Source organism: Typopeltis vanoorti, chromosome 24 (assembly GCF_054136105.1).
Source record: "Typopeltis vanoorti isolate ZY-2024b chromosome 24, IOZ_Tvanoo_1.0, whole genome shotgun sequence".
Lineage (NCBI taxonomy): Eukaryota > Metazoa > Arthropoda > Arachnida > Uropygi > Thelyphonidae > Typopeltis > Typopeltis vanoorti.
The window spans coordinates 11,310,103-11,324,921 of record NC_143572.1 but is presented as its reverse complement, the minus strand read 5'-3'; the positions used below and the strand labels follow the sequence as shown (position 1 = coordinate 11,324,921).

The 14,819-nt window shown below is 37.7% G+C and overlaps 1 protein-coding gene across 2 annotated transcripts in view; it reads right to left on the bottom strand.

The window, feature by feature from the left end:
• The window catches only part of RfC3 (replication factor C subunit RfC3), a 114,191-nt gene extending 99,581 nt beyond the window's left edge, over positions 1-14,610 (bottom strand). For both annotated transcript variants that reach the window (XR_016550415.1, XM_090413510.1), the window contains exons 1-2: positions 14,363-14,610; positions 38-102 (exon numbers count right to left, since the gene is read on the bottom strand). Coding sequence is in view for 1 of the 2 variants with exons in the window: in XM_090413510.1 (XP_090269636.1) it covers positions 38-102; positions 14,363-14,397 (100 nt within the window). In the remaining variant the exon portion in view is untranslated. The remainder of the gene's footprint in view (positions 1-37; positions 103-14,362) is intronic.
• Between the last annotated feature and the right edge of the window lie 209 nt (positions 14,611-14,819).

The following is a 14,819-nucleotide window of genomic DNA, read 5'->3' as shown; positions in this document are numbered from 1 at the left end:
AAGAATTAGTAATACATGCTTTATCACATATACTTACTGGTGCGAATTATGTCCTCATGAGCAATAAGCTCTTCAAGTTTTCCTGGTCTGTATTTCTCAACCCTATGTAAAACATTTTCAAATATTTTTTATATATTATAATAATATTTTAACATTTTAAAATAAAAATTACAAAATAATAACAATCACCAAGCCTTGGAGACTTAGTGGCAGAAGATGAAAAAAAAAAAAAAAAATTAATTCCAATAACCAGAGAGGCAATGTAGTGGAGTTGCAGAAAGAATAAAAGTTCTGATTAAAGAAGTTAGCATGGGTGTGAGAGAATACAGAAAAAAAAATGTGAGAAAGTGAAGTAATTGTAAAAGTAGCATAATAAGTCACAAGAAGACTGGTAAAAATTCAGAAGACAAAATGAGTGGGGTTGTAGTTTTAATATTAATAAATGCAAAGTTTGGGGTGCAGAGATATACTGCATTAGTAGAGCTGTACTTCAGGAGGTAGATGAGACTCAGGATCTTGGGGTGATGATAGACAGTGGACTAACATTCCAAGAGAATGCAATACTGCTAGTGTTGCAACATTGCAGCATACTGATAAGAAGTACACTGACATGGAGAGATAAGCAGGTAGTTGTGCCTCTGTATAAGGCATTGGCTGGACCACACATGTACTATTGTGCTCAAATTTAGTCACCTAGTTTTCACCATAATGCAAAAACACTAGAGAAACTCCAGAGATAAATGACCAATGTGACATCAGGAATGTTAAGTTCTCCAGAGCATTTGAGGGAATATAGTTTGCAGAGTTCGGTGGTAGAAGGTTCAAAAGGAAAAGAGGCAATTGAAACCTTAAAATGAGTTAAAGGATTTTTTTTATCAGATTAATACAGATGAGACAATATAAAAAGAGTATGGTTTAAGAACAAGAGGCCATCCTTAGCAGTGGTATATAAAGATGTGGTGAAGAAAGGCTGTGAGGAGTAGATTTTTTCTTACCTGGAGAGTGGTTGGTAGGGGAAACGCATTGTGGGAGTGCATTGCAAATGCAGGGAGCATGAATGATTTCATGCGCCCTGCTGGTAAAGTAGAACTCCCATGATGAGTCTACTGACTCCATGGAGGTTACTATAATAATAATAACAAATAATATTAGGAAGGTGGAAAAATGTTCTGGAGGCTAGTTTTAAAAGGTATCCAAGAGGAATCTAAAGGAATCAAAGATAAACATGACATGAAAACTGAAGATAAAAGATAACCTAGATGTTTGAAGTAATCTTAAAAGGATTGCTAAATGAAAGAAGTGATAGAATAGTAAAAAACAATCAAGAGAAATGCAATTGGGAATACAATCATTACTTTTATTAGACAAGACATCAAAAAACTGAAATGGGGAAAGGAAGCTGGAGTAGATATTTTTGACCCCCCCCCAAAAAAAAGGATATAAAAGTTTTATATTGCATAATTCAGAAAATGTGACCAGAAGGACAAATTCTGGATGACCAGAGTTCAGTTATCATAGTACCTATCTATAACAAAAAAAGAAAATAAAACTAACTCCAGGATAAAAAAAATTGTTGAAGAGAAACTTAAAAAAGAAGCTGAGGGCAGGCCAAATAAAGTGTCAGGATCATATTTTCAATTCATGACAAATAATTGTGAAACTGCAGAAAAATTACACAGATCTGCAGGTTCTGTAAATCAGGTAAAAGCATATAACAGAGTGTCGAGGGAAAAATTGTTCAAGACATTATGTTTGCAAGGTCTAACAGAACACTACATCAGGCCAGAGTTCTTATCAGATTGTGAGACAGCAGTTAAAATTGAAGAAAATACAGAAGATGAAATAAAATCATGTATGGTGCACACTATCTCCATCGTTATTCACCAGCTATATGGATCACATTATGACAGAAAGTGGCATCAAACTTCATATCAAAATCGGTACTGTTAATCTTGACCCTTTATGCAGATATTATTCCAGCCTCCATGGAGTAATGTTAGACAATAGTCTATCATACCACCTCTTAAACTCATTCACTGTCTATACCACTCTCCATGCAAAAAGCTTTCATCTTACTCTCTCGATCAGTACGACTTTCTGCAACTTCGAGGGATGGCCTCCTACTCTTGTTCCTTCCCCCCATTCTACTATATGAAAAATTTTCCATGGTGTCAATCTGGTAAATACATCTCAACAGCTTAAATGTTTCAATCATATCATCTCTTCATCTCCTTTCAACCAGAATTATATGTCATCAGTCTATCCTCATAATGTTTTGAACCACAGCATTTCTATTATCTGCTCTGAACCTTCTACAGTTACTTTGCCCACTTCCAAATCCTGGTGATCAGATCTGATAAAAATTAATTCGCAGGACAGAGGACATTAATGGCGCAGATGGTGAAGCTTTTTTTATATTCCCTGTTGTCTGTTTCGGAAGCAGGGATGGGAAAGATTTGTGAGCTATTTTAGCTCACCCTGAGCGGGCAGAGGTGGCTATGTATCGTCCATGGGTGTTAGGATGGCTTTTGGTCATTTATGTTTCCAGTGGTCATTACCGTCATAGTTTCTGGCTTGCTGTATTAATTGGTTTGGATGCATGGACACCTTTGTGAAGTATTTTTCTGCTAGGGAGCATAGTAGTGAAAAGATGTGGGGGATATTTATGTCCCGGTGGATCTGGGCATTCCTGATGAACTACAGGGCATCCAGGATCATCCGTAGACACTTGTTTCGTAGTCTTTGAGGCACATGTAATTGCGGGACAGATCACTGTCTTATAGAGTAGAATTTTGTTTCTTGCATTTAGTTTGCTGTATATCTGTTGATCAAGGGGTACAGCTGGGCAATAACTTTGGATGCTTTGTTGCATGTGTTCTTGATGTGGCTGTTGAAGCATAATCTTTTGTCGAGGAGTATTCTGAGATATTTAGTTTCAGTTTTCCAGGGAATTTTTGAGTTGAACAGGGTGACGTCTCCTTGTGAAGAGTATTGTTGTGCTTTTCTGGGGGTTTACTTGTAGTCGCCAGTCTGCAAACCATTTTTCTAGATTCTGGATGGTGTCTTGTAGTTTTTTGGTTACGAGATGCAGTTAGCAGAATCTGGCTAGTATTGCTGTGTCATCTGCATAAAGAGTGATGATGGACGTGACAGGATTTTGTGGGATGTCTGTAATGTAGATGTTGAACAGAATCGGGGCCAGCAGTGATCCTTCAGGAACTCTGGCTAGGATTTTTCGTTGGGTTGAGACTGCTTCTTTTATTTTATTTTAACTTGCATCTTCCTGTTTGTGAGGTATGATTTGATGAGATGTATCATGTTTAGTGGAAAGTTTGAGATGATAAGTTTGTAAAGCAGGCCTTGGTGCCAGATCTTGTCGAAGGCTTTTGACATGTCTACGATGACAGCTCAGGTGTGCTGATTCCAATTGAATCCTGTGGTGATGTATTCTACCAGCTTGTGGATCTGTTGGGTGATGCTGTGGTTTTAACGGAAGCCGAATTGTTCTTGTGGAATGATTTGTAGTTTGTTTGCATGTTCTAGGAGTCTGGGGAGGATGATTTTCTCTGCTATTTTTCCCAGGTTGGATAACAGGCTGATGGCTTGTGAATTGGGATGGTGTCGGCTATTTTCCATGACTGGGTGAAGTGCTGCCATTTGAGGATGGAGTTTATGACGTTTACCAGTACTATGGCTTTGCATGGTAGTGCTTTGATGACTTTGTTCGTGATGCCGTCGGGTCATGGGGCTTTTTTGTTCTTGAGGTCGTTGATGCTGATTGTCGGTTTGGATTGTCGTCGGGACGATTTACTGCAAGTCTGACTTCATGATGAATCTTGTAATTTTCATATGTGAAGATTATGTGGCTGATGTTTAGGTTCTCGTATGCAGGGCTGCATTGTTTTTCTAGGTTTCTTGCTATGGCTTCTGCTTTGTCGGCATCTGTGTACACTAGGTGTTGTTCTGTTTGAAGGGGGAGGGGATTTGTGCATTCCTGAGGTTATTTAGGAATTTCCAGATGGAATGATCAGCTGTGGAGATGGATGTGAGCTTGTTTTCCCATTGTTGATTTCTGTGGTTCTGGAGAGCTTCTCGGACTGATTTGTTTAGTTTGTTGAGGAGTGTTTTGTCTTGGGGAGCAAGTGTGTTGTGGTATCTTTTCCTTTGTCTGTTTTTTTCCCTTATCAAGTTCACGATTTCTTCCGGGAGACGATTTTGTATGTGGGTGGTCATGGTTACTGTGGCTGCTGTTATGGCTTTCTTGATTTGGTTGGTGAGGTTCTTTATTGCCTTGTCTATTTCTTCTTTGGCTTTTATGTAGGGAACCGGGCCAATATATTCTGGTAGCACTTTCCTGAGTTTTTCCCAGACTATGGAGGATTAGGGGGGGGGGGGTTGATCTTTGTTTCCTAAATAAAGTAGAATTGGGTTGTGATCTGATGATAATTCGCTCAGTGCTTGGAGGCTGTACTGGTATCTGATGTTGAATAGGATAGAGATATCTAGGATGTCAGCTGTGCCTGTTGGGTTGGTTCGGTTCTGATTTTGATTTAGATTTTTGTCTTTCCAACTCCTCCAGGTCAGCTTTAAGATTTCTAAATTTTGAATTCCACAAAATCCTGGGTTTTCAGGTCCTCTAACTGAAGTTGAAATGCAACCTCATCAATTCCAGCAAAAGGTGAAAAATTTAATTCGGTAGGATTAATTTCAAGTGGGTGCAATAAAAATGACATAGTTGCCTTGTTCTTTCTAAATTCCTCAAATCTCCCATTAAATGCAGATCGCATATTTACCACAATTTCTTTGAAAAAGGTTAAATTTATGGAATTATTATCAGCTTGTTATTGTTGATATTTCTTCAACGTAGGAAAATGTAATAATGTGCATTTTTCTAAGTCAGTCTCAAACAAATATAATTTTTGTTCAAACGAAATCACTTCGACAAAAAGCAAAACTGCTGTATTTCCCTTTCCCTGTAGTTTCTTATTCAGTGCGTTTAAATGAGAAGTCATATCCACCATAAAGTAGAATTTTTGTAAAATGTAAATAAAGAAGGATTATCACATATGATTTCAAAGAGTTCAAACATGAATGTATTAAATTTTTCAGCATCGCCTGTACTTTTTTCAATTGTAAAATATCCTTGACTTAATGTAAAATGTCTTTGATTCAATGTAAAATGTCCTAAATTTATTGCAAATGCTAAATTTAGGGTTATTAGTTTCTAATTTAATAAATAATATTCATTTTGTATTATTCAAAAATAGATTGTTTAATAACGAAAAGAGCCGCAGGTTGCTGACCCCTGGTATAGATGAAGCTCTTTGGTTGGAATGACCTGGGTTCGATTCACGTCATGATGTGAGGAACCTTTATCTGGTCTCTTTCAACTAAAAGTGAGTTAAATTGTACATGTTTTTGGTCATAAAGTGTTACAAAATAAAGACTTATTGTTACATAGACCATATATTTATAACGTACTTATGTTCTTACAAATTGCCTACGGTTTCGCTAGCAATTGACTAGCTTTCTCAAGGCTTGCACAGTACAAAAAAAGGTAAATGCACAAAAGGTTTAGGAATACAAAGAACCGTTAGTATCTGTTAGGTAGCTAGGGTGACACGTTCGCATGACATAACTACTCAGCATCATGAACACGCGTTACATGTAAACGTGTAATATGATTATTCGCGTACTGTAGCTCTGTTGAATTGAGGGAGTTAATTAGATTTTTCCAGGTATCGTTCAGAATGGCCCCTTCATTTCTATTTAGGTTACTTCCCGTACGTAGTACAACTGCCGCTTCTTTAAATACTCGATGTCTGTAATCCTCGTCTACGTAGGGCATGGAGCTGTTATCCCAGTCTATAGTGTGGTTCGAAGTAGAAAAGTGATGTGCCAATCCTGAGGTGATCGTTCTGTTGTGATTAACATTGCCTACATGTTCTTTCTGTCTTATTTCCAGGCTTCTCGAAGTCTGTCCGATGTAGGAAAGACCGCACGTGCATGGAATATAATATACACCTGGATATTTATAGAATGGTACACTGTCTTTAGGTGATCTTAGGACCTGTCTTATGCTATTTGTTGGTTTAAATACAACCCTGATGTTGTATATCTTTAACAGTATTGCAATTTTCATGGAAGTTGAACCTATAAATGGGATGACAGCTGTTGAAATTTGCTGGCCGACTGTTCTTTCTTGTTGGTTATCTTTGTATAGAAATTTGTTGATGATGTATTGAGGATAACCATTTTGTGATAGAGTTGTGGCTATTTGAGACAGTTCTGTTTGAACTTCTTCCTCGTCAGAGATAAATTTTCTAGCTCAATTTCTTAGCATGTGGATGATGCTGTGTTTCTGTGACCTGTGATGGTTAGACGAGTAATAGATATCTTCCAGTGTCCGTTGGTTTTTTGTAAATCGACAGTTTGATACTGTTTCCTTCTCTTTTCACTAGTAAGTTCAAGAAGTGGAGCTCTTCGTTATTTTCTACTTCGAGAGTGAATTTTATTTTATTATGGGAGTGCATTGATTCTGTTAACAAACAAATGTAGGCTTTCCAAGTTGTCTTTCCATATGATGAAGATGTCATCCACATATCTCCACCATATAGAAGGTTTAGGAGAAATGCTGGTGAATATTTCATCTTCAAATTTCTCCATGAAAAGGTCTGCACATGGTGGTGACAGAGGGCTGCTCATGGCTAGGCCTTCTAATTGTTTGTATATCTTGTTGTTAACTTTGAAAAAATTTGATTGTAGGCAATGCTTGAACATCTTTGTGATATCTGCAGGAAAGAGATCTTTGATAATGTTCATTACTTCTTCTACTGGTACATTCGTGAACAAGGACACTACATCTAGACTAGCCATTATGTCTGTTTGTGTGATTTTTACGTTTTTTAGTTTGTCCAGAAAGTGTTGAGAATTTTTTAAGTAGGACTCTGTCTAATTTTTCCCTTAAGTAAATTTACAAAAAACCAACGGACACTGGAAGATATACCATTCTATAAATATCCCGGTGTGTATAATATTCCATGCACGTGCGGTCTTTCCTACATCGGACAGACTTCGAGAAGCCTGGAAATAAGACAGAAAGAACATGTAGGCGATGTTAATCACAACAGAACGATCACCTCAGGATTGGCACATCACTTTTCTACTTCGAACCACACTATAGACTGGGATAACAGCTCCATGCCCTACGTAGACGAGGATTACAGACATCGAGTATTTAAAGAAGCGGCAGTTGTACTACGTACGGGAAGTAACCTAAATAGAAATGAAGGGGCCATTCTGAACGATACCTGGAAAAATCTAATTAACTCCCTCAATTCAACAGAGCTACAGTACGCGAATAATCATATTACACGTTTACATGTAACGCGTGTTCATGATGCCGAGTAGTTATGTCACGCGAACGTGTCACCCTAGCTACCTAACAGATACTAACGGTTCTTTGTATTCTTAAACCTTTTGTGCATTTACCTTTTTTTTGTACTGTGCAAGCCTTGAGAAAGCTAGTCAGTTACTAGCGAAACCGTAGGCAATTTGTAAGAACATAAGTATGTTATAAATATATGGTCTATGTAACAATAAGTCTTTATTTTTTAAAAGTGAGTTAGCTGGTTTCATATGGAGGAAAAGGGTTTTTTCATCTAAAGACGAGTTAACTGGTTTCATATGGAGATAGAGGGTTTTTTCACCTGGAAACTCAGGTTTTTCATTCCTCAGAACAGGTAAACCAGCAAGTGAACACACATGGACAATGCACCATATCATAAGACTACTGCTGTCACTGGATGATTAGAGAATCCGTAGCTCAGTCAGTATAGATGAAACCCTTTGGTCGGAGTCACCTGGGTTCGATTCCTGTCCATGAAGTGAGGAACTTTTATTTGGTCTCTTTCGAATCAAGATGAGTTAGCTGGTTTCATATGAAAGTAGAGGGTATTTTTTCACCTGGAAACTCAGGTTTTTTGTCCTTCAGAACAGGCAAACCAGCCTGTGAACACACACACACGTGGACAATACACCATATCATAAGACTACTGCTGTAACTGCATGGTTAGAGCATCTATAGCTCAGTCAGTATACAGTAGATGAAGTCCTTTGGTCGGAATGACCTGGGTTCGATTCCTGTCCATGACGTGAGGAACCTTTATCTGGTCTTTTTCGAATAAAGGTGAGTTAGCTGGTTTCATATGGAGGTAGAGGGTTTTTTTCAAACCTGGAAACTCAGGTTTTTCACAGGCAAACCAGCCAGTGAAAACACACACACACAAGGATCTACAGTCATAAAATATAATACATACTTAATCCCTCATTAGGAGGGCTCAACCAATTCTAAGGGATGGTGGAAGAACCCATACAAATAAATAAAAAACTACATGATGGTTTGTGGACATTGCCGCACTTGACTGCCTCCACTGGTCGCTTGGTTTCACTTACACCTCCACCATCAGAAAGCAGGAATGACAGTGAAAGAATATTGCATTTTATATATCTCAATCATATCACCAGGCTCTGTGGATGACATTCCTTTAACTTCAATCCATGCTCATACCCAACATTTCAAACCTAATGGCATCTTATTTACTTTTCTCTGGACCCTTTTAAAATCACTTCACTTCTTGTTGAACACCAAGTGACATAATCAGAGCACAAATTAATATGCAACCGAATCAATCACTTGTACAGCTAACCATAATCTATTGACTTCTTAATCTCTTCATTAAAAGGACATTGTGCATTTTCCTAAATAATGAGTCCTTGTCTATATTCAGTTCTTCCCCTTTTCCTCCACTTCCTTCGATACATCCCCATCTAACTGTATATACACATCCCATCTTTGTCTTTCATATCTTGAAACCTTAAAACATTTAACTGTCTCACTCCTCATAGCTCTCCTCAAATTTTTGTAATATATGAAAACAGCTCCATATAGCACTTAAACTTCTCCAAACATAAAATAAATTAATAAAAAGGCTCTAAAACAAGATCCCTGTAGCACACTGCTAGTTCCCTTTTTGAGATCTCTCCCATGTACATCCCATAATATCAGATATACAATCTCCTATTCAGTTCACTAATCTACTGCATAGAAAGCATCAGGTGCTGTAATATCGTAATACATGCATAATTAAAACAATATAGAATACACATTGATCAGCAGAGTCCGAAACTGCTAATCCATTCTGGTCGGCATCCTGATTCAGAGCACTGCTAGCCTGGTTGACCAAGTGGATAGCATCTCTACTTTCCAGCAGGTTGTGAATACCACAATGGGCATTGATGTTTTCAAGAACAAGTTTTAGGTGGTACATAAATTTTATCATTCACTGTGAAACTGAGGCCAAACATATTACTTATTGGTGGTCTGAAATGGAGTAAAAAATTTCCATGTTTAGTCTGTAGAGAAAGTTACAAGATTATTTAATCTCAGCCTGACTACAGTACTAATGTAATACAGAGTTACAGCCTTTAGTGCCTGGGATTCACATTAAAAAAAAAAAAAAAAAAAAAAAATGGATATATAAGATAGCATCTGGTTGTAAGGATTAATGGTAAAAGTTTTGTTGCCCATTGTGAAACCAACCTGTATATTGGAAGCCTAAAGTGGTTTGAAAAGGTACTACGCTTGGTCTCTAGATCTCGGAAACAAGGTTAAATAACCTTAGCCTACTAACGTAATAAATGGAGACTAGATTTAAAACATTGTGTAATTGGGATATATACACACACACATATATATATATAGGATAGATCACATTATCTATCCAACCCCCATGTGTGTATAAATCCCACAGTGATTAATAGTACTACATTGTTGTTTGAAGAATATTTCCATTGTGTGAGAACCATTCCAAGAAGGAAAAGTCAATAAATAATAAGAATAGAAAGAACAATAAAAACAACATTGATTTTTTTGGAAAATAAAATTTGCTAAATGAATCTGTGTTACTAGAAAGGCCCTTTATATTATGCATATTCTTCAGCCTTTTCTTAGTTAAAAAAAAAAAGAAAAAATTCTTTATAAAGTTATTTTTATTAAAGAAAAAATATTTCATTTCATTCAGTCTGTAGCTACTAGCCAAGGGTGAGGGCAGAGCATATTTGTTAGCCCTATATACAACCCTAATTGTTTGAAATGAAAGTGCTACTATCCTCATTCAATAGAAGTCACTTGCAAAATCACAGTCCCAAATCTGAATAACAGTGGTGGTACAAACACATTAGAGCTAGCAATGCATCATTCATGGTTAGTAACTGAATATTCAAGTAATGCAGCATAACTTGCAGTGTAAACTTCATGGCAGAAGATATGTTTCCTGTCACAATTCACATGTGTAAAAACAGAGTGTGTGTGTGGTGGGACAATCCAGTACGAAAAGTCTGGTGGATCGGTTCTCTGATCTTAACCAAAATGATTCTTGGAATGAAATAGTGAGGTGTGTGAGAAATACTTGTGCAATAACCTTCACCAGTAAAGATGAGACTAGTATTTCTCTGATCTTATCCAAGATGATTTTTAGAATGAGAGTGAGGTGTGTGAGCAATGCCTGTACAGTAACCTTCACCAGTAAAGATGGGACTAGTATTAAACACAGATATGGTCATTTGTTTTTACATACACTGAGAAATTATAAATATTTATGTGATGTCACTTTACGACTTCATATTTTTGAAAATACACAAACATTATCAGATGTCTTTACTAATGAATCCCAAGCAAACTTAAAATTGTTTTCAATAACAAAGAATAAACAAAGCTGACCAGTAAATTATACTTTGTCTGCTCAAGTAAATCTGTTTATAGAATAATTTCCTATCTCTGCAAATTCCTTATTATTATTATTGTGATTATGATTCAGGCCACCATGGAGTCAAAAGACTCTTCACGGGAGGCCCTTCCTAGAAAACTCAAAGTCCATCATACTATTCCTTGAACGCATTGACATTTGTACTCTCAACCACTATCATGCAATGCATTCCACAGTTCAACCATGCTCCATGCAAAGACACCATTCCTCACTCACTCTTGCTCACAACTTCTTTTTGTAACTTCCAGGGATGGCCCCTTATCCTTGCTCCTTCCCTCAGCAAAAGCACTCCATAGTGTCAACCCTGTAACTATCTCTCAACGGTTTAAGAGTCTCAATCATATCACTCTCCTGCTTCTATTCACCAATCTCTGCAGCCCACATTCCCTCAGCCTGTCCTTATAACTAACATTATACAGTCCTGCCTGAAACCATCTTTGTTATCTGCCTCTGTACCCTTTCCACAGTTAATTTATTCCCTTCAAATCCTGGGGATCAAATTTGAGAACAATAGTCCAAGTGTGGTCTGATCAGGTCTTTATACAATAGAATGCCGCCTCATATCTGCAGGTCAGCATCCTTCTCAGTATTGCACCAATCCTCTGGGTTACCTTCACAATATATCCCCTGAATTTCACATTTCTATCAATCATCAACTCCAGATCTCGTCTCCCCTACTTTCTCCAGTACAACTCCTCCAACAGAATATGAAGTGTCCCAAACCTCAAGACATTACATTTCGCTGCATTAAACCAATACTTCCATTCATTTGTCCATCTGTCTAGCTTATTGAAATCCTCTTGCAGGGCTACCAGATCTGCATTATTACTAATAACCCTTCCCAGCTTCACATCATTAGCAAACAACTGAATATCCCCCTGCAATCCACTGAAAATGTCATTGATATAAAGGTTAAACAATATACATCCCAGTACTGAGCCCTGTGGGACCCCACTTGTAACCTTCTGCCTCCTCGAAACTGACCACCATATACGACTCTCTGATACCTATTGGACAGCAAATCCCGAATCCAGTTGACCAACCCGACATCCAAACCATGTGCTGCAACATAAATATCAGCTTATCATGTGGCACCCTGTCAAATGCCTTCGCTAAATCCAAGAAAATGGCAGTACATGCCATTCCCTCATCTACTGATCTTGTAACTTTATTATAAAAGGTTAGCATATTACTAAAACAAGAGCACCCCTTAACAAATCCATCTCGACTCTCACAGATTGCTGTATTCAGTCTCTCACTAATTTCTCCAAGATCTTAACAACTACTGATGACACACAAACTGACCTATAATTAGACACTTCCAGTTTGCTACTGTCCTTATGCAATGGCACTATCCTACCTTCCTTCCATTCCCTGGGCACCTTTCCCACAGCCAGACTTTCATTGAAAAGTCAGGTCAAAAGAGCTGTCAGTTTAGCACATTCTCTCAATGAATGCGGGTGTCAGTTTAATGCAGCAAAATGTAAGGTCTTGAGGTTTGGGAAACATCGATGGGATGCTGCATACTCTATGGGAGGAGTTATACTGGAGGAAGTTGGGGAGACAAGAGATCTGGGGTTGATGATCGATAGAAACCTGAAGTTTAGGGGACATATTTCAAAAGTGGTGAAGGTAACACAGAGGATTGCTGCAATTATGAGAAGGACAATGACTTGCAGAGATAAGAGGGTTATCATTCCGTTATATAAGTCTCTGATCAGACCACACTTGGATTATTGTTCTCAGATTTGGTCCCCAGGATTTGAAGGGGATAAATTAACCGTGGAAAAGATACAAAGATGGATGACAAAGATGGTCTCAGGACCGTACAAGGATAGTTATGAGAATCGGCTGAGGGAATGTGGACTACAGAGTTTGGCAGATAGAAGAAGGAGAGGTGATATGATTGAGACTTTTAAACTGTTGAGAGGTGGTTACAGGGTTGACACTGGGGAGTTCTTTCACTTGGTTGAACAGCGGGAAGGAGTGATGACAAGAGGCCATCCCTGGAAGTTACGAAAGGAAACTGTGAGCAAGAGGGTGAGGAGTGGTTTCTTTGCATGGAGGGTGGTTGAGCCGTGGAATGCATTGCCTGATAGAGTGGTGAGGGCGAGAACGGTCAATGAATTTAAGGAGTGGTATGATAGACTTTGTGTTTCTTAGGGGGGACCTCCCCTCGATGAGTTTTGACAGACTTTATGTTCTTAAGAAGAACCTCCCACGATGAGTCTTTTGACTCCATGGAGGCCTGAATAATACTACTACTACTAATAATAAAAACTCGTGGTGAAATACAATCCAGTCCCACAGCTTTACTGACAGAGAACTCAGTATTTTGAACACACTCTCTTCCTGCAGCACTAAACTCGAGCCTGCTCTATCCCTCTAGTATAAAAATTTACTCCTCCAGGATGAAATTCTCCAATAAAGTGTTCATTGAACAATTCCACTATGTCCTCTGCATCAGTCACTCTATTCCCATTTCTATCCCACAATCATTTCACCATCATTTCTCCTCCTACTGGCCACATAGCTAAAAAATTCCCTAGGATTTTCTTTGGATCAGTCTCTTCTCATACTCCAGTTTCACCTTCCTTACCATACTAGTCACTCTCCTGGCCTGTGTCTTATATTCTTCATGCATCTGCTCTTCACCTGCCTCCTTATATCTCTTCCATAGCCTCTTTTTCACATGCAGTTCATGTTTAAAATTGTTTGTCATCCACTTTACACCAAATTGTGTCCTCTTCTTCACTTGTGGAATACAACTTACTATTACTGATAACAAATATTTCTTCACAATTTCCCAAGCACTAATGATATCCTGGCATTCCAATTCCTCCCTCCATGAAACTTCCCCAATATCTAAGACTATTATAATCACCTGCCTTATAATTCCACGTGTTCCCTCCTCTTTGATACTCCTGCATGTCTATTCATCTTCCAAGTGAAAACCACACGGTAACTCTCTCCAACTAGGGGGGGGGGGAGAGATGCCATCTCAATTATAACCAGCTCTTCTGATGCTATGACCAAATCCAAAACTCTTGAGTCTTGTGCTCCTTCAAAGTTTATCTTCAGCAGTGTGCACTACATGTAAAATCAGAATAATCTAACTTGTTAATGAGTGAAGGATTAAGTCGTGAATTTTTTGGAAGCATCCAAGTGGCAAACAAATATCTTACTTTAAGATAGCCCGCTTTTCATTGTTAATTCCATTTTCTTCAATTTATGAAAATTATCACTACGAAAAATTAATTAAAATGTGCATATACTCACTGGAAAATATGCAGTACTTAAATCTGAAATTTGTGAAGGGGAAAATTTCTTTAATTAGCTTTTTATGGTGCCCTAAAATTGCATGTTTCACCATTATGAAAAACCCCATGCGCTACAATATAAAATTTGAGATAGAAAAGTTCCAGTGCAGAAAACGCATGATACAGAAAAGTATATGTCTTAGATAAAAGCTTCACAGTCTGTATGACTGGAAATGCAGTTATTTGAATTAATAATTTCTTTCTAATATCACTTACCACGGTAAATTTACTTTATTTGCATTTGCCGCCATTTACGATGCAATACTAATCGCTGATGGTTTCAGTTTTCTCTTTTGTAAACGCACATTTGGAAAAATTCATTAAGTACGCTTTTATATAACAGCATCGTACTAGTATACTATAACATAAAATTATAACAAAATAAACCCGGTAACATGTTTATTTTGTGATTAAAAAACACATGTTCATACTGCAATCTACATTTACCGCCAAGCACATCACATCCACGCGCTATTTCACGTAGGGGGAGGGGGGGATTGAAATAAAAAATATCACTCTGTCGGATGATATTCCCTCTTTATTATTATTACCCCCAAGACCTCATGGAGTCAAAGACTCATCTGGGACTAATAATTTCGGTTAACGTTAATGATAGTGTTAATAGTATGCAATATAAATAAAATAACAAAAATTTTATAAGAATACAGAAAAT